This window comes from Eretmochelys imbricata, chromosome 11 (genome assembly GCF_965152235.1).
Source record: "Eretmochelys imbricata isolate rEreImb1 chromosome 11, rEreImb1.hap1, whole genome shotgun sequence".
Lineage (NCBI taxonomy): Eukaryota > Metazoa > Chordata > Testudines > Cheloniidae > Eretmochelys > Eretmochelys imbricata.
This window is the reverse complement of record NC_135582.1, coordinates 71,087,025-71,106,950: the sequence shown is the minus strand read 5'-3', so window position 1 is coordinate 71,106,950 and position 19,926 is coordinate 71,087,025. Positions and strand designations below refer to the sequence as shown.

Sequence of the window (19,926 nt, the reverse complement as noted above, 5' to 3'; positions counted from 1 at the left end):
AGCTCACGAAAGCTCATGCTCAAATAAATTGGTTAGTCTCTAAGGTGCCACAAGTACCCCTTTTCTTTTTGCGAATACAGACTAACACGGCTGTTACTCTGAAACCTAGTGAGAAAATGTTATTTTTGTAATGTATTGGCTATCTGTAAGTATACACAAATCAGATACCCCATCATCATCAGGTGGGAGAATTGATATTTTAATAAAATCACATTTAGATGGTAAATTAAAAAGAATCTGAATATGCAGTAATATGAATAACTACTAGGCAGTACAGAACTGTAATCTCTCAAAACATTCTTATTTTGGCAGGATCTTTCAGGCATTTATTTAAAATGATGCACTGTTCATAGAGTTTCTCACTTTTTGTCTGCTTTATGCAAATTGCAGATACTGGTTTGGGAGATTCTGTGTGTTCAAGTCCAAGTATATCCAGTACCACAAGTCCCAAACTGGATCCTCCTCCCTCCCCTCATGCCAACAGAAAGAAACATCGTAGGAAGAAAAGCACGAGCAATTTTAAAGCTGATGGTATCTCAGGCACTGCTGAAGGTAAGCTTTCTATGCTGTCGGGAGGTCCAGATTCCCAATGTTGTTTCATTATCCTGAAAGCCTCCAAGTGTTGTCTTGAATCTTTGTTGTTGGATACTAGTTTAACTTGATGGCTAGATTTGTATCTTTAAAGGTGAACAGAAGCACATGTAAAGAGAAATCCAGCAATCCAACTTTTTCATGAAAAGCTGAATGGTAAAAGAGACATCATAACAGACAAATTTCTGTGATCCTCAAATCTTGTTTCATCAAATGGTGTTTGCTTTAAGAAAGGTACCCAACCTGTTCCTTAGTCATGTGCATGTGTGTCTGTCATCATGGGTAGCACAGATGAGGTTTGGGCCTTTTTATAAGACAAAAGTAAGTTAGCATATATTCAGTACATCTCCAATAAGCACAACTTAAATCCTATATTATCTTTGCTCATTAAGCACACTCCATGTTCAGAGCCAGTTGTCAATGCTTTTGATGCCTGCTATTGTTTGTTTGACTAGTCAGCTGCTCGTGGAAAGATTGCATTATTAAGAGCAAGGAAAGGGAAGAGTTAAATGTTTGGGTTCATTTTTAAGAACCAGACAGCAAAAGCCAAAAGAGGTATTTTATTCCCTTAGTTTATCTTAATATTTCCAATGCTATCCGTGCTCGTAGTTCAACATCCTGCTGAAGAGGTAGCAATATGTACACAGTAGCTAGATATGATATAAAAACATACTTCTATCTGTAGAAAAGAAGAATAGAAACATGCTACAATTCAACTGAATGAGCTCCAGAAAAAAAAAATGAACAAGGGTAGTGGGAAAGCATAGAAACTGGAGAGTCAAAAGGAGAGAGTGGAATAACAATGTGGAAGAATAGGAGTGTTAAGAAAAACGTTGGAGGGTAAAACTAGCTAATTCAATATCGAACAACAAGGGGGCAAGTTCTGGAAACAGGATGACAATTGCAGGCATCTGAGGAGACATTAAAATAGAGATGGGATAATAGTATACAACTGGGAAGGAACATATTAAATACTACTTAGTCATCCTTATTTTCCATTTACTTTAATTTCTCAGTTGTGGTGCTATCACCTCTGGATTATGTTTTATTTCCATAGCTGCATGTGTGAATTCTTTGTTGAAAACCTTGGCTTTGTCCATAATAGCTCCTGCTGCTTTCTCTCCATGTTATGTGTCATCTTTACCGTTGGACTCCCCCTAGTTTGACCGTGGAAAGCCAAATTTTATTTTAGACATTCATTTTTTACTTGGGTTCTTTTTCTACTCCACTTTACACATTTGCACATATTTGCACACCCAGAAGATTAAGAATGGGATTTTTCAAAAGTGCTCAAAGTCAGCTCCCATTGAGGTTAATAGAGGTTTTACCATTGCCTTCAATGGGAATTGAGATTAGCCAGCACCAAAGGCATTTGAAAATCTCATTCTTAATTTCTCAAGGGAAGGACAAAAGGTTAAATGTGATCTCCACAGATTCCCCAGAGTTCCAAGAGCCACCTGCGCCATATATGTTGGTGAGGAAATCAGTATTGTAAAGGAATAAATGACTCCTTCATCCTCATTCCCTGTCCCCTTCGTATCCATGCAGCTCAGGACTTCTGGCCTGTCAACAAATGTGGGGATTTTTTCACATCAATTCCAAGATTTCCGTATTTTTTCTTTTCTGTTCTTGTTTTTCAAATCTTAGTCATAATTGTTTTCTTAGTCAGGAGACTGGGGAGCTTGGGTTTAGCTCTCAATTTGTTGTTGTTGGCTCATTATGGCTGAAGGCAAGTCTGGCCTGGGAGCATGTTTCACTCATACACAAAATGGGTGTCTGATTTACTCTCAAGCTTAAGGGGTTCAAGAGAAATACCTCCAAATTTCCCATGGAAGAGACCTTAGCTTCCTAGCCTGCAACCTTTTTGAACGCAGTTACAAGTCTTTCCTCCTTCTGTCTGAAGGCTTTAAAGCACGTTCGGAAGGACAAGACATGATTGTCAAGCATTAGAAGATGCTACAGCAGAGGTGGGCAAACTACGGCGGGACCATGCTGCCCGGCCCTTGAGCTCCTGGCCAGGGAGGCTAGCCCCGGCCCCTGCCCTGCTGTCCCCCATCCCCCGCAGCCTCAGCTCACTGCGCTGCTAATGCAATGCTCTGGGCGGCGTGGCTGCGAGCTCCTGCCGGGCAGCGTGGCTGGCTCCAGCCGGTAAGGAGGCAGAGAGCAGGGGGGTTGGATAAGGGGCAGAGGGTCCTGGGGGGCAGTCAGGGGACAAGGAGTACGGGGGATTGGATAGGGGATAGGGTCCTGGGGGGCGGTTAGGGGCAGGGAGTCACGAGAGGAGGCGGTCAGGGGACAAGGAGCGGGGGGGGGGGGTTGGATAGGTCAGGGGTTCTGAGGGGGGCAGTTAGGGGGCAGCAAGGGGGGGCGAATAGGGGGCAGGGGCCAGGCTCTTTGGAGAGGCACAGCCTTCCGTACCCAGCCCTCCATACAGTTTGGCAATGCTGATGTGGCCCTTGGGCCAAAAAGTTTGCCCTCCCCATTCTACAGTATCTTTGACAGTTGCCCATAAAAGTAGCACCCAGCACAGACATCTGCTTTTACATGCCTCTCCCTGAAGTATCAATGCATTTTGTCTGTTCCTGCCACTTCTGCATAAGGTTTCTAGTCTAGCTTCTAGGTGGGCATTCTCTTATGCTTTTGGCACTTAGCGCTTTCAGCTATCTAGGATGTGACACCATCTAGCCATTTTAAGAACAAAAGCATAAACTTGTCCCTCAACATCAACTAGAAAGTGGGTCAGCTCCCTGTAGAACTCTCCTCATGAGTCAGAAAGTAACTCTCAGTACCCTTCATCCAAACACCTACCCTCGTGGCAGCTTAATGGGGCTAAATCGGGGCGGGGGGGAGATAATCTTCATCCAAGAATATTAAAGGAACTGGCACATGAAATTGCAAGCCCATTAGCAAGAATTTTTAATGAATCTGTAAACTCAGGGGTTGTACCATATGACTGGAGAATTGCTAACATACTTCCTATTTTTGAGAAAGGAAAAAAAGTGATCCGGGTAACTACAGGCCTGTTAGTTTGACATCTGTAGTATGCAAGGTCTTGGAAAAAAATTTGAAGGAGAAAGTAGTTAAGGACATTGAGGTCAATGGTAATTGGGACAAAATACAACATGGTTTTGCAAAAGGTAGATCGTGCCAAACCAACCTGATCTCCTTCTTTGAGAAAGTAACAGATTTTTTTAGACAAAGGAAACACAGTGGATCTAATCACCTAGATTTCAGTAAGGTGTTTGAAACGGTGCCACAAGGGGAATTATTAGTTAAATTGGAAAAGGTGGGGATCAATATGAAAATTGAAAGGTGGATAAGGAACTGGTTAAAGGGGAGACTACAGCAGGTCATACTGAAAGGTGAACTGTCAGGCTGGAGGGGAGGTTACCAGAGCAGTTCCTCAGGGATCAGTTTTGGGACCAGTCTTATTTAATCTTTTTATTACTGACCTCAGCACAAAAAGTGGGAGTGTGCTAATAAAGTTTGCGGATGACACAAAGCTGGGAGGTATTGCCAATTCAGAGAAGGACCGGGATATCCTACAGGAAGATCTGGATGACCTTGTAAACTGGAGTAATAGTAACAGGATGAAATTTAATAGTGGAGTAATAGTAACAGGATGAAATTTAATAGTGAGAAGTGTAAGGTCATGCATTTAGGGACTAATAACAAGAATTTTAGTTATAAGCTGCGGACGCATCAATTGGAAGTAACAGAGGAAGAGAGGGACCTTGGAGTATTGGTTGACCACAGGATGACGATGAGCTGCCAATGTGATATGGCCGTGAAAAAAGCTAATGCAGTCTTGGGATGCATCAAGCGAGGTATTTCCAGTAAAGATAAGGAGATGTTAAGACCGTTATACAAGGCACTGGTGAGACCTCATCTGGAATACTGTGTGCAGTTCTGGTCTCCCATGTTTAAGAAGGATGAATTCAAACTGAAACAGGTACAGAGAAGGGCTACTAGGATGATCCAAGGAATGGAAAACCTGTCTTATGAAAGGGGACTCAAATAGCTTGGCTTGTTTAGCCTAACCAAAAGAAGGCTATGGGGAGATACGATTGCTCTCTATAAATATATCAGAGGGATAAATACCAAAGAGGGAGAGGAATTATTTAAGCTCAGTACCAGTGTGGACACAAGAACAAATGGATATAATCTGGCCATCAGGAAGTTTAGACCTGAAATTAGACGAAGGTTTCTAACCATCAGAGGAGTGAAGTTCTGGAACAGCCTTCCAAGGGAAGCAGTAGGGGCAAAAGACCTATCTTGCTTCAAGATTAAGCTCAATAAGTTTATGGAGGAGATCGTACGATGGGATAACATGATTTTGGCAATTAATTGATCTGGGACTGTTAGTGGTAAATAGACCCAATCTCCTATGATGGGATGTTAGATGGGGTGGGATCTGAGTTACTACAGAGAATTCTTTCCTGTGTATCTGGCTGGTGAGTCTTGCCCACATGCTCAGGGTTCAGCTGATCGCCATATTTGGGGTGGGAAGGAATTTTCCTCCAGGGCAGATTGGCAGAGGCCCTGGCGGTTTTTTGCCTTCCCCTGCAGCGTGGGGCATGGGTCACTTGCTAGAGGATTCTCTGCACCTTGAAGTCTTTAAACCATGAGTTGAGGACTTCAATAGCTCAGACATAGGTGAGAGGTTTATTGCAGGAGTGGGTGGGTGAGATTCTGTGGCCTGCGTTGTGCAGGAGGTCAGACTACATGATCATAATGGTCCCTTCTGACTTTAAAGTCTGTGATTCTATGTCGCAGGGCAAACGAGTCTACATCTAAAAATAATCTGTAGTATTTTTTTGCTCAGCCTCTTTGCCAAAGTCAGAAGTAGATGAAAAAGGAGAAGGTGTAGTCTGCTTGAACTATTTACTTGTAAAGGGTGTTTAGATTGTGCTGCAGCAACTGAGGTGTCTACCTGTTTGTACTCATTCATAGTGACAGATTATCTTTATTGTCAGGTATCCAGATTATGAGTTGATCTGAGCCCAGGTTCATGGCTTGATATCATTTGTGGTGACCAGACTTGTATTCTGTCTTCCTCCCTGAGGCTTCAGCTCACCAGGATGAAGCTGATTCTTCATTTTGCTTATCTTTGTAGAAGTGTCCTGTGGGACAACCTTGTAGATTTGGAACAACCTTTTTAATTACTCAGTCACCAATAGTGGTCACCATTTGATTGTGCCTCAGGGTCAGCTGGTGCATCATGCACATTTCTGCTAGCTTCAGAATGTACCCTCTTCAGACCTGACTTAGTACTCAATATCTTTCCAGATTCAATAGCCTCAACAAGGATCTGATTTTCCCAGTATTTGTCTAAAAATTTCTCCTATCCAGTGCCCTAAAGGGGGAGGGAGGGGGAGTTCCTTTTGCTTAGCCTTCTCCCACCTTCATAATAGGGATAGATTTAAAACCTCCAATAGGAGAGCTCACCCAAGGTATTTGGACATGTCGCCTGTAAAATTCAATGAAGTCCAAGTTATACATGAATGTGTTAGAAATTGCCTCCTTCTGGGATGAATTTGCTGCTTGTTTAATATCAACAGTGGGGATATATGAAAGCAAATTTGAGTGCAGGGGTGGTGGGGGAGAGAATTGGTTGTTAATCAGTGATTAGAACTTCAGTTTCGGTATATTTCCTCCACAAATTCACCCTTACCTGTCTTTCTTCCCCATTTCTTCAGAACTTGTTTCCCATGCAGAGAGGGGGGACCTTTATATGCTTCTCTTCAGAGCCTTTATTTTGACACTTAGCTGCACTGTGACATGAATCCCCCTCTGAGAGCTAAATAATTTCAGTCGTCCTAATGTCTGTGCAGCCCATCTCATGGGCTCCAGGTGCATGGGTATGTGAGGCAATATATTTAGAGAACCCCAGTTACTGGTAAGAACATAGATTTTGTCTTTTCAGTATGTATTAACTCATACATTTCAACACTTATGTCCCCCTTGTCCCCACACTCAAACCAAAATGGTTCACAGAAGAAGGGAGAGTAGGGAAATGCCCTCCTCAAACTCAATATCCAGAATTCATGGGATATCTAATACTGTCTAGTACAGTCATGATATGAAGAACTAAAAATACTGCATTTATTCACATATATAATATATGATACACGAAAAGAAGGGGTATAGAAAATAAATACAAATGTTACATGTAATATTTCTTATGCTAAACTTTCCTTTCCATGCTCCGTATGACCCCAGGCATTTCTCATATCATATTCGTTTATAACTGCTACTATTTATTTAAATACTAAGAGTGCTTAACTCTGTACAAAATGCAGGCATTCCCTGATACAGGAAGTTATACAACAAATATAAAGTTAGCACATTTACCAGGTGATACACAGTAGTAATAAGTCCATTATAGCTAGAATAATTTTAAAAGAAACAAACCAACCCTATGATGAGGCATACAAGGAAATTCTGTATGAATGAGGTCAGTGCAAATGCCACTGAGACTTCGTCCATTACACAGTTTTCTAACAGGAGCAATAATAGGTGTGGTTGGAGGGGAATGAATTCTGCAATTGAAAGAGGGAGAAATTGTGTAGCTAAAAGTACTTATACCTTCATATATCTTGAATATTTGCAGATTGTTATTGCTGTGTTGCTCCTAGGGATGCGAAAGACAAGGGGGTGAGGTAATACCTTTTGTTGGCCCAACAGAAATAGGTCCAGTAAAAGATATTTACTCACCACCTTGTCTCTCTTCACAATTCAGCATCTTTGTAGTAGATGCAATGGTACTTAATTAACACTAACTCTTATTCTACTGCACTCGCAGTTAGCCTCAGAGAATCTCAGTTTCTGACATCAAAGAGTTAGAATGCAGAGTCTAAAGATCTTTGGTTAACATTGGAGAGGAAAGGGCAGTATTCTGATTCTTTCAGAGTGTGGAGGATTCCCCTCCAGGCCCTGGCAGAATGTCGTCTATAACATTGTCCAGAGGACAGCGTGATGTCCTGCTCAGAAACCTCTTCAGCACAAAAAATTCACTGCGTTATCACTCCCTTTTCACAAGAAAGAAGATGTGAAATATGTCTTGACCTGTTGCTATTCCATGGGAAAACTGCTCACTTCGTAAAGAATTTATAACCTTTGGGCTCAAATCTGATGTCAAGGTCATGTCTGGATTATGTTGCTGAAAGTAATAATGCCTAAAATTGAGTAATATTATTGATGTTTAAAATTAAAAGGTCTTCCAGATTAACCACATCCAAATGAGGAATATTACTGTGATTTGTATAAGTAAATAATCATTTTCCGTACGGTAAAAAGTTGTTTCTGATAGTCCTTTCATACCAATTGTGATAGATGGTAAATTCACTGGAACTGGAGGAGCAGATGCAGAGGCATTACTGAAGAACTTCTCTTAATTTAGTAAGTGGATGAGCCTTGTTTTGTAGTTTTACAGCCACAGTGAATTAGGTAAATCAGTTAAAATTCAGGGAAGGCCATGATTCCTAGTGAGTTTGTGAAATGTTCTGATCAGTTTGCTGAAAATCCGTATAATACCAGAGTTAAGGTTGGGGATAAGTAAGTGAAGAACTCCAATTACTGCACAAAGTGAGTAACCTCTCCTTTTTCAGCCCTCTTAGTCTGTATTAACACACATCTAGCTTTGGGCTGTTCCTTGCTAAAACCTTCACTTGTTTCTAAGTCTTCGAGTGCCTAACTGGACACTTCAAAGGGCCTGATTTTCCAAAGGCAGGTACTCAGCAGTTTCTGAAAACCATGTAGCAGAGAAATCAAATTTTCCATGCACCAAAACTTTTGCCAAAGGTAAGTTTGTATTTTTATTATTTATCCAGGGCCACCATTGTGCCTGTATAATTTAACTCAAACCATTTACTTACTGCAGTTACACAGGTAATTGTTACACGGATACATTGCTATTGTAATTATGGAATCTTGTAAATTATATGAAAGAATGAAACTGATTTGGAGTAGATTTGTTTCATTCTCAAACAGGTTATCTAAGAACATTTATAGTTCTTTTCTGAGCCAGAGGTTTTTCTCTACAATTGTATGATGTCTTAAAAGATAAAAATGAGGCTCTCATTCTGCATTTGAAAAAAATGAGTAGTAGCAAAGGGTTTAACTACATTTTCCTTCCATGCCTATATAGACATTTAGGCAATATAAACTGCATTTGACTATAATTGTAATCAGTGATATTGAATGTACATGTATCTTTAAGGGTACTGCAACTGTCTCCAAAGGTTTCCACCTATTCAGTGTTCACTATAACTCAACTGATCATAATGACTTAATTCACTGTCTTGTAGGAGATATAACAGTGGACTATCACTACACACCTGAGAAACAGGAGGGCAGAAATTAATAAAATCTAGACCAAATCTACAGAGATTCACTTTTAACCAGGGGACAAAGGTCACAAGTTGGGAAACTTTCAGCCTTAGTTGTCACAGCCTATCTGACAAAAAAGGTTTGCTGCTAAAAGGCTGTTATGTTGATGCTGAGGAGAAGATAAGGGAGGTGAAGCTCATCTATTGTTTTAACCTACTTCATTGTGGACCAAACAAGTTGAAAGGTTCCTTCTAGTCTTTAAAAGCCGTGTTAACTTCAGGGTCAGAAGAGGCTGCACGTTCCGCCTCCCTGGTTGGAGGGAAAAGTGTCACAGTGGCAGTCAACAGAAAAGGGGATTCTGGAAAGGGCGAGTCCCAGGATGAATTGGTGGTTATTGCAAGTACTTGCATACCTGGATATCTCTAAAAAGATATAGAATAAAAAATATCACTTGTCTGTCTCAGAGAAGTGATCCCAGTACCCCTGTGGCATTTTAGGAACTATGCAACTCTTTGGTGTACAGCACCTGATGTATTCTGAATGGGGTAGGGCACTGAGTGCTGCTGTAATATGTTTTGACCAATCTTTTTCTTGATGAGTAAAGGTTAAAATAAAAGTACTCTCTGGAGCTAGATGACACCTTGGGAGTCCTACTAACTTCAGGTACTACAGCATACTTAAAACTATTCTGTCAGTCAAAGGCAACAGCCCTGAGCAGGAAATTATTTGTGGCTCTTTGTTCACAAGGTGGGTGACTGGGAATAGAGGGGGAAAGCATTTTAAATGGGAACTGAAAATATACACAATTTTAAGTTTACTGGTGGAGAGGGATCAGAGAATTTCCTATAGTGCCTCTTGTTCTGCCCTGTTTTGGAAATCATAATATTCCCTGCCAGTTTCTCAGGTAGGAAAAGAACACGTCATGTTTGTTAAAGACAGTTATGGATCTTGTCCGAAGTAAACTTCTATTTGTACACTGAACTTCCAACAGACATTGAGAACCCTGATGCAAAGTTTCAGTGTGCAGCAGTGGCTATCTAAAACTAAAATAGTGCAATTAAAGATAATACTGATAAATAAATGCTGATAAATAAAATCAGCTTCCCTTGAGGAGAATAAGATTTACATGTGACTGGACTCTTGTAATTACATAAACTTCGCTATCTACAGAAAGGAAGGGTTCATTGCATACTGTTTTTGCATTTTATCTTTTGCATTCACAGAAACTTACAGTAACTTAAAAGTTACATGTTGTATAACATGGAACTTAGAATATGGCTCTACTGTTCATTATTTTTATAATCTGGGTAAAACTAGAACTTTACAATAAATCAATTATTTGTATAAATGTGTTTTACGTAATTTATTTTGTTCAGCCTGAAGCACAGCCCTGCAGGGGGTATTACATATTCTAGATATAGAGCATTTCCTGGTACCAACAAGACCTGCAGTACCCATCCCCCAAAAAGATGGATTTTCCAGTATGAACTGCAAATGAACAGGATGTTTGACTAAGCAGGGGAACTAGTTCCAAAGTTGAGGGCCCCCCATAGATGGTGTTCTACCAGCAACTCCCTCTGTTTTATCCTTGCGCAAACCAGCGGGAGTGCCTCTGCTAATCATAGCTGTCTCAGTGTGGCATGGGAAAGAGGCAGTCTTTCAAGTACGCAGCTCTCAGGCTATTTAGGGTTTTATAGGTAAAAAACAAATGCCTTCAACTACACACAGAACCACACAGGTAGTCAGTGCAGATTGCAAGCTGCTAACATTGCTGGGAACTGATCATACACTGCAATCTATTTAATACAGACTTGCCCCTGAAGGCACACAGTGGCCTCTTTTGTGGGCAGAAGATGTCAGCTGACGAGAACCTTGTTCTTTGATTCATGCTGTATAATTAGGGCCCTACCAAATTCACAGTCCATTTTGGTTAATTTCACAGTCATAAGATTTTAGAAATCGTAAATTTCATGATTTTTGCTATTTAAATCTGAAATGTCACGGTGTTGTAATTTTAGAGGTCCTGACCCAAAAAGGAGTTGTGGAGGGGGCACAAGGTTATTGTAGGGGGGCGGGGGGGCGGTGCTGCTAACCTTACTTCTGCACTGCTGCTGGTGGTGGTGCTGCCTTCAGAGCTGGTGGCTGGAGAGCGGCAGCTGCTGGCCGGGAGCCCAGCTCTGAAGGCAGAGCCGCCGTCAGCAGCAGCTCAGAAGTAAGGATGGCCTGGTATGGTACTGCTACCCTTACTTCTGCGTTGCTGCCTGCGGAGCTGGTCTCTCAGTCAGCAGCCGCCACTCTTCGGCTGCCCAGCTCTGAAGACAGCAGCGCAGAAGTAAGGGTGGTATGATGTGGTATTGCCACCCTTACTTCCGTGCTGCTGCTGGCGGGGCACTGCCTTCAGAGCTGGGTACCCGGCCAACAGCCACCGCTCTCCAGCTGCCCAGCTTTGAAGTCAGTGCAGAAGTAAGGGTGGCAGAACAGCAACTCCCCTAAAAGAACGTTGCAACACCCTCCCACAACTCCCTTTTTGGTCAGGCCCTCCAATTTGAGAAACTGTGAAATCTCTAAATCTGTAGGGTAAAAGCACACAAAAGACCAGATTTCATGGTCCGTGACACATTTTTCATGGCTGTGAATTTGGTAAGGTCCTATGTATAATGCAAGGGTATTGACTAATGGCTTGATCAGGAATGTGACCTGTGACTTCTGCATGTGTTTCTGAATCCTGGCTAGATTAAGACCTTTGTTAAATGAGACACTACCTTTCGTAGACTCTGTTCTTCATGAATCGAGGGAGAATTGAGGAGATGGTGTGGGTATGTTGAATCCCTGTGGCATCAAATCGAGGTCTCCTTCTCCAAACCTAATATAATGCATCATCTAATTTGTGTGTTTCCAGTCAGTTAATAGGGGCTGATATTGGCTTGCAGGTTACCGTGTAGCTCTTAAGAGTTGCTCTTCGAGTTGATAGCCCCTCTCCATGGTGGCACTGGGATCCCTGAGAGTGGTTGACTCTGATTTAACACAGGCAATGGAGAAGGTCCTCAAGGAATCCATTTTGAAGCACTTGGAGGAGAGGAAGGTGATCAGGAACAGCCAACATGGATTCACCAAGGGCAAGTCATGCCTGACCAATCTGATTGCCTTCTGTGATGAGATAACTGGTTCTGTGGATATGGGGAAAGCGGTGGATGTGATATTTCTTGACTTAAGAAAAGCTTTTGATACGGTCTCCCACAGTATTCTTGCCAGCAAGTTAAAGAAGTATGGATTGGATGAATGGACTATAAGGTGGATAGAAAGCTGGCTAGATTGTCGAGCTCAACGGGTAGTGATCAACTGCTCGATGTCTAGTTGGCAGCCGGTATCAAGCGGAGTGCCCCAGGGGGTTGGTCCTGGGGCCAGTTTTGTTCAACATCTTTATTAATAATCTGGATGATGGGATGAATTGCACCCTCAGCAAGTTCGCATTTGACATGAAGCTGGGGAGAGAGGTAAAGATGCTGGAGGCTAGGGATAGGGTCCAGCATGAGCTAGACAAATTGGAGGATTGGGCTAAAAGAAATCTGATGAGGTTCAACAAGGACAAGTGCAGAGTCCTGCATTTAGAAAGGAAGAATCCCATGCACCGCTATAGGCTGGGGACTGACTGGCTAAGCAGCAGTTCTGCATAAAAGGACCTGGGTATTACGGTGGACGAGAAGCTGGATATGAGTCAGCAGTGTGCCCAAAGGCCAATGGCATTTTGGGATGTATACGTAGGGGCTTTGCCAGCAGATCGACGGACGTGATTATTCCCCTCTGTTCAACACTGGTGAGGCCACACCTGGAGTATTGTCTCCAGTTTTGGTCCCCCCACTATAAAAGGGATGTGGATAAATTGTAGAGAGTGCAGCGGAGGGCAACGAAAATGATTAGGGATCTGGAGCACATGACTTACGAGGAAAGGCTGAGGGAACTGGGATTATTTAGACTGCAGAAGAGAAGAGTGAGGAGAGATTTGATAGCAGCCTTCAACTACCTGAAGAGGGGTTCCAAAGAGGATGGAGCTAGGCTGTTCTCAGCAGTGGAAGGTGATAGAACAAGAAGCAATGGTCTCAAGTTGCAGTGGGGGAGGTCTAGGTTGGATATTAGGAAACACTATTTCAGTAGGAGGTGAAGCACTGGAATGGGTAATCTCCATCCTTTGCGGTTTTTAAGGCCCAGCTTGACAAAGCCTTGGCTGGGATGATTTAGTTGGTGTTGTACCTGCTTTGAGCAGTGGATTGGACTAGATGACCTCCTGAGGTCTCTTTCAACCCTAATATTCTATGATTCTATTGCTTCCTTTGATCTGAGGCTGGAGAAAAGGGTTGATTTACTGGTTTGCCTTCCAAGGCTAGTAGAACCTGTTTGGTTTCCGATGACTCTGAGGAAGGATATCACTTAGCTGATTGTCCTCTCTGTTGATGGCTTGGTAGGATATTAACATAATTTTCCCATCCACCTCTGTTCGTGCACTGGTGCTTAAAAGCTCTCTTTCTTAGCTTTGTCTTCAAAGATCATGACTGTTTACTAATTACCTACAAAATAGGAAACAGGAGACGAGATAGGGTGGAGTGCTAATGGTGGAAATCTCTTTCTGAGCCTAATTAATTATGGCCTCAGGAATTTTTGAAGTCCAATCTATGAATGTAGTTAGCCTCTACCATAGCATCAGCGATGTTCTTATAAGCAAACCTGTTCCTGGTACTGAACCATATGGTTAAACTGGTTAACAGTCAAGTGTTCACTCTGAGGAACTCGCAAATGCTTGATAAAATAAGAAAACTCTGATTCAGACTAAGTGCTCCATATCCATGCTAGCCGAGCTGTGTCTGAGAGGGTAAAAACACAGAATTGTCCAAGGGTGAACGTTAATTTATGGTCATTGGCTCCTGGCTTATTTAAGGTGGCCTTGGCCTTCTAGACATCACTTTGAGGGAAACCACATTATTTTTTTCAACCACTGTTAAAAACACATAATCCAATTGCTGCTGTTTGAAGAGCACATTATGACTAGTTCCTCCATCTCCACCTCAGTCCCTGGAAAAATCATGGAGCACGTTCAGGGATTCAATTCTGAAACACTTAGAGGAAAGGAAAATGACCAGGAACAGTCAGCATGGATTCACGAAGGGAAAGTCATGCCTGACTAACCTAATTGCCTTCTATGATGAGATAACTGATTCTGTGGATGAGGGGAAAGCAGTGAATGTGTTGTTCGTTGACTTTAGCAAAGCTTTTGACACGGTCTCCCACAGTATTCTTGCCAGCAAGTTAAAGAAGTATGGGCTGGATGAATGGACTATAAGGCGACTAGATCGTCAGGCTCAACAGGTAGTGATTAATGGCTCCATGTCTGGTTGGCAGCCAGTATCAAGCGGAGTGCCCCCAGGGTTGGTCCTCGGGCCGGTTTTGTTCAATATCTTCATTAATGATCTGGAGGATGGCGTGGACTGCACCCTTAGCAAGTTTGCAGATGACACTAAACTGGGAGGAGTGGTAGATACGTTGGAGGGTAAGGATAGGATATAGAGGGACCTAGACAAATTGGAGGATTAGGCCAAAAGAAATCTGATGAGGTTCAACAAGGACAAATGCAGAGTCCTGCACTTAGGACGGAAGAATTCCATGCACCGCTACAGATTAGGGACTGAATGGCTAGGCAGCAGTTCTGTAGAAAAGGACCTAGAGGTTACAGTGGACGAGAAGCTGGATATGAGTCAACAGTGTGCCCTTGTTGCTAAGAAGGCTAACGCCATTTTGGAATGTATAAGTAGGGGCATTGCCAGCAGATCGAGGGATGTGATCTTTCCCCTCTGTTCGACATTGGTGAGGCCTCATCTGGAGTACTGTGTCCTGTTCTGGGCCCCACACTACAAGAAGGATGTGAAAAAATTGGAAAGCGTCCAGCAGAGGGCAACAAAAATGGTTAGGGGACTGGAACACATGACTTATGAGGAGAGGTTGAGGGAACTGGGATTATTTAGTCTGCGGAAGAGAAGAATGAGGGGGGATTTCATAGCTGCTTTCAACTACCTGAAAGGGAGTTCCAAAGAGGATGGATCTAGACTGTTCTCAGTGGTAGCAGATGACAGAACAAGTAGTAATGGTCTCAAGTTGCAGTAGTGGAGGTTTAGGTTGGATATTAGGAAAAACCTTTTCAGTAGGAGGGTGGTGAAGCACTGGAATGCGTTACCTAGGGAGGTGGTGGAATCTGCTTCCTTTGAGGTTTTTAAGGTCAGGCTTGACAAAGCCGTGGCTGGGATGATTTAGTTGGGGATTGGTCCTGCTTTGAGCCGGGGGTTGGACTCGATGACCTCCTGAGGTCCCTTCCAACCCTGATATTCTGTGATTCTATGATCTCTCAGTCACAGGAACGTTGCTGAGTATTGTCCCATGTAGCTTCTACTAGACACAGCAATGGTTATCTGTCCTTTGGTAATGTCTCAGCTGGACTTTTTTTACTCATTGGCTTGTAAACCAGCAGATGCAACACTGCACATATTTTATCTTGGAATTGGAAGACAGCTCTCCTTAGTTTTCATGCTGATCCTTAAGGCCAGAAATGCAAGTCCATTTCTGAACTCAAAATTAGGTTCAGAGCCGAACTCCAGGATCTCAGAGAGCTTTAGAACAGAGAAATCTCTAAGTTTGGGCCTCATAGTACAGTACATAGATTTATCTACTAGTGACAGCCTATTAAAACTATTGTCTACTCCATATCTTGTTTCAGAGTGGTAGCCGTGTTAGTCTGTATCAGCAAAAACAAACAAAACAAGGAGTACTTGTGGCACCTTAGAGACTAACAAATTTATTTGGGCGTAAGCTTTTGTGAGCTAAAACCCACTTCATCGGATGCATGCAGTGGAAAATACAGTAGGAAGATATATATACACAGAGAACATGAAAAAATGGGTGTGCCATACCAACTGTAACAAGACTAATCAATTAAGGTGGGCTATTATCAGCAGGAGAAAAAAAACTTTTGTAGTGGTAATCAGGATGGCCCATTTCAAACAGTTGACAAGAAGGTATGAGTAACAGTAGGGGGGGAAATTAGCATGGTGAAATAGTTTTTACTTTGTGTATTGACCTATCCACTCCCAGTCTTTATTCAATCCTAATTTAATGGTGTCCAGTTTGCAAATTAATTCCAATTCTGCAGTTTCTCTTTGGAGTCTGTTTTTGAAGTTTTTTGTTGGAGAATTGCAACTTTTAGGTCTGAATTTGAGGGAGGTTGACCAGGAAGGTTGAAGTGTTCTCCAACTGGTTTTTGAATGTTATAATTCTTGACGTCTGATTTGTGTCCATTTATTCTTTTGCGTAGAGATTGTCTGGTTTGGCCAGTGTACATGGCAGAGGAGCATTGCTGGCACATGATGGCATATATCACATTGGTAGATGTGCAGGTTAACGAGTCCCGATGGTGTGGCTGATGTGATTAGGTCTTGTGATGGTGTCCCTTGAATAGATATGTGGACAGAGTTGGCAACGGGCTTTGTTGCAAGGAGAGGTTCCTGGGTTAGTGTTTTTGTTGTATGGTTGCTGGTGACTATTTGCTTCAGGTTGGGGGGCTGTCTGTAAGCGAGGACTGGCCTGTCTCCCAAGATCTGTGAGAGTGAGGGATCGTCCTTCAGGATAGGTTGTAGATCCTTGATGATGCACTGGAGAGGTTTTAGTTGGGGGCTGAAGGTGATGGCTAGTGGCATTCTGTTGCTTTCTTTGTTGTGCCTGTCCTGTAGTAGGTGACTTCTGGGTATTCTTCTGGCTCTGTAAATCTGTTTCTTCACTTCAGCAGGTGGGTATTGTAGTTTTAAGAATGCTTGATAGAGAACTTGTAGGTGTTTGCCTCTGTCTGAGGAATTGGAACAAATGTGTTTGTATCTTAGAGCTTGGCTGTAGACAGTGGATCGTGTGGTCTGGATAAAAGCTGGAGGCATGTAGGTAGGCATAGCGGTCAGTAGGTTTCCGGTATAGGGTGGTGGTTTTGTGACCATTGCTTATTAGCACTATAGTGTCCAGGAAGTGGATCTCTTGTGTGGACTGGTCCAGGCTGAGGTTGGTGGTGGGATGGAAATTGTTGAAATCATGGTGGAATTCCTCTAGGGCTTCTTTTCCATGGGTCCAGATGATGAAGATGTCATCAATGTAGGGTAAGTAGAGTAGGGGCATTAGGGGACGAGAGCTGAAGAAGTGTTGTTCTAAGTCAGCCATAAAAATGTTGGCATACTGTGGGGCCATGCGGGTACCCATAGCAGTGCCGCTGACTTGAAGGTATACATTGTCCCCAAATGTGAAATAGTTGTGGGTGAGGAGAAAGTCCAGCCACCAGGTTTGCCGTGACATTATCAGCGATACTGTTCCTGACGGCTTGTAGTCCATCTTTATGTGGAATGTTGGTGTAGAGGGCTTCTACATCCATAGTGGCCGGGATGGTGTTTTCTGGAAGATCACCAATGGAGTAGTTCTCTCATTGATGTAAGTTAACACACAATGGAAAAAACTTTCTCTTTTACTTCAGGAGTCCTGGATTCAAGTCCTAGTTTTACTCAACTGCAAAAATTAGTTTGATAGTATCTTACTAATTGCTAGCAGATTTCTAAACATATTCTTACTGCTAATTTATATAGTGTCAATTGCTTTGGCAGCCAAGTGTATTACCTGTAAAGAGCAGAACACACAAACAGAACAAAAACACTGTCAAAGGCTAAACAAAATCAAAATATCTTTTGTCGTACCCTGTAGGACATTGGGCTCAGTCACTACCAGGCTGCCAAAAGTGTGAATTTCAAAGGTAGGGCCTCTCAGTTGAAACCTCTGTCCACTGTGCCACCCTCAACCATTCAAAGCCATGAGTTAGTCCTTCCAAATTATGAGATTTTTTTTTTTTTAAATCTCGTGTATTTTAAGCCCAATACATTTGGGATCCTTTTTATTTTTCTACTGTTTTTGAGCCTGCCGGGTCCATTCAGGTCATGTTTTCAAGTTTTTTTCCACAAACATGAGGGACAAAAAGTTATTCTTAAAAAAAAAAAAAATCTGAGATTCCCACAATTCCAGGGGCTAGAGCTTTAAGTTGCCACAACAAATTGAGAGACTTGCAATAAAATTACAAGAATTGACAACATGGCCTGTCATTAAGCAATAAAGTGTCTACACTGATCTTCCAATCGCAAGTACTTTCCCACCAAACAGGTGAGATCGAGCATGGGACAAAAGGTGGGCTCTTAGATTACCAGCTGTGACCAGAGTCCCAGGGGAGGCAACTGAGGTCACTCAATTAGGGTGAACTGCAAAGAATGGAGCAGACAATCCCCAAAGCTGGTGGATATTCCGATACTTAGATTCACCAAGCCAGCACAAGACAGCTTCTATAATACCTCACTGGTTACCCAGAAGCCAACAACACAGTTCCCTTAAAGCAACCCAGCCTCAGGCCTCCACCCAGGTACCCAAGTCAAATATGATGAGGATTATGGAAAATCTTATTAGTCATATAAGAAAGTTCTGTCACTCCCAAAGGATCGGACACATTACCTCCCAGGTTAATGAATATTCCAGATCTTTCCCAAATACACGCTTACAGCCAATTCTTATTAACTAAACTACTATTTATTAAAAAAGAAAAGAGAGAGTATTGGTTAAAAGATCAGTATACATACAGGCATGAGTACAGTTCTTGAGATTAAATTCATAGAAGAGATGGTGAGCACTGTAGATGCAAAGAGTTCTTTCAGAACTAGTTCATAGGTTATAGTCCAATATTCATATTCAGGATGATTCCAGGTTAGAACTGGAGATCTCAGCCTTGTGGCTTAAGCTTTCCCTGCATGAAGCATCAGGCAGATCTGAGATAAAAAGATCAGGACCCAAGGGTCTTTTATACAGATTTCTAGCCGCCACTTGACCATACAGTCCTGGGTGAACAATACCCTTTTGATGTAACCTTCTGTGTCCCAAACTTCACTGGTAATTAACTACACAAATTAACCTAAGGCAGTTTATTCATTAGGCAGTCTACCACAAACTTTAAAGAGACATATAGACCATGACATTATTGCACCCAGCATTCATCTAAATGTTAATATTTCCTTTTGATCTCTGAATCAATAGCTATAGTAACAGACAGGAATTGTCTGTTTACATGGCTAGCATTTAACAAGATATAAGTAAACACATACAGTTAGTATCACCTTAATTCTTTAACAATCCAGCTTTGCACTTCAAAGTTCTAGTCTATCTAACATGGAATGGCCCTAATTACCATTCACATACTTTTCTAACATGTCTCTAAAGGTTGAATCTGGGTCATTTATCCTCAGGGTGCTTAACGCTTTCTGCCCATACGTCACACTTTGTATAAGATTTCTTTCAAATATATAACAGTATCACCATGCAACTCATTGTTGCTACCATTTTAATTAGATAACGTCACATCAGCTTCCGGACCATTTAGGACTTTAAAGATTACCAGCTCCATTTTAAATTGCACATGGAAGTGAAGAGGGAGTCATTGTTGACTTAAAACAGCTGTTGTGTGTTCATTACAGTCCACGCTATTCAGAATTCTGACAGCTGAAATTGTACATTGTTTGGAGCTTCCTAGCAGACTTCAAAGACTACGCCCTAAGTAGAGCATATTACAGACACCTAGCCAGGAGATAAAGATCTGCATGACAGCTGAAAGCTGGACACTTGAGAGGAGTTGTCTTCTGATCGGTTATAGATAGCAAGACATTATGTGATACCTCTGCTAGCTGGTATATTTAGTCTTGAGCAAAGAAGACTGAGGGGAGACCTTATAAGAATCTTCAAATATGTTTAGGGATGTTCTAAAGATGTTGGTGTTCAAATGTTCTCCATGTCCACTGAACGTAGGACAAGAAGTAATGAGCTTAATTTAGGTTAGAAATTAAGAAAAACTTTCTAACCATAAGGGTACTTAAAATTCTGGACTAGGTGTCCAAGGGAGTTTGTGGA

General features: G+C 42.1%; 1 protein-coding gene across 2 annotated transcripts in view; it reads left to right on the top strand.

Moving 5' to 3' along the window:
* Positions 1-19,926, top strand: part of AGAP1 (ArfGAP with GTPase domain, ankyrin repeat and PH domain 1) — a 696,795-nt gene that overhangs the window by 530,372 nt on the left and 146,497 nt on the right. For both annotated transcript variants that reach the window (XM_077830624.1, XM_077830625.1), the window contains exon 13: positions 391-552. In XM_077830624.1, the coding sequence (XP_077686750.1) occupies positions 391-552 (162 nt within the window). The remainder of the gene's footprint in view (positions 1-390; positions 553-19,926) is intronic.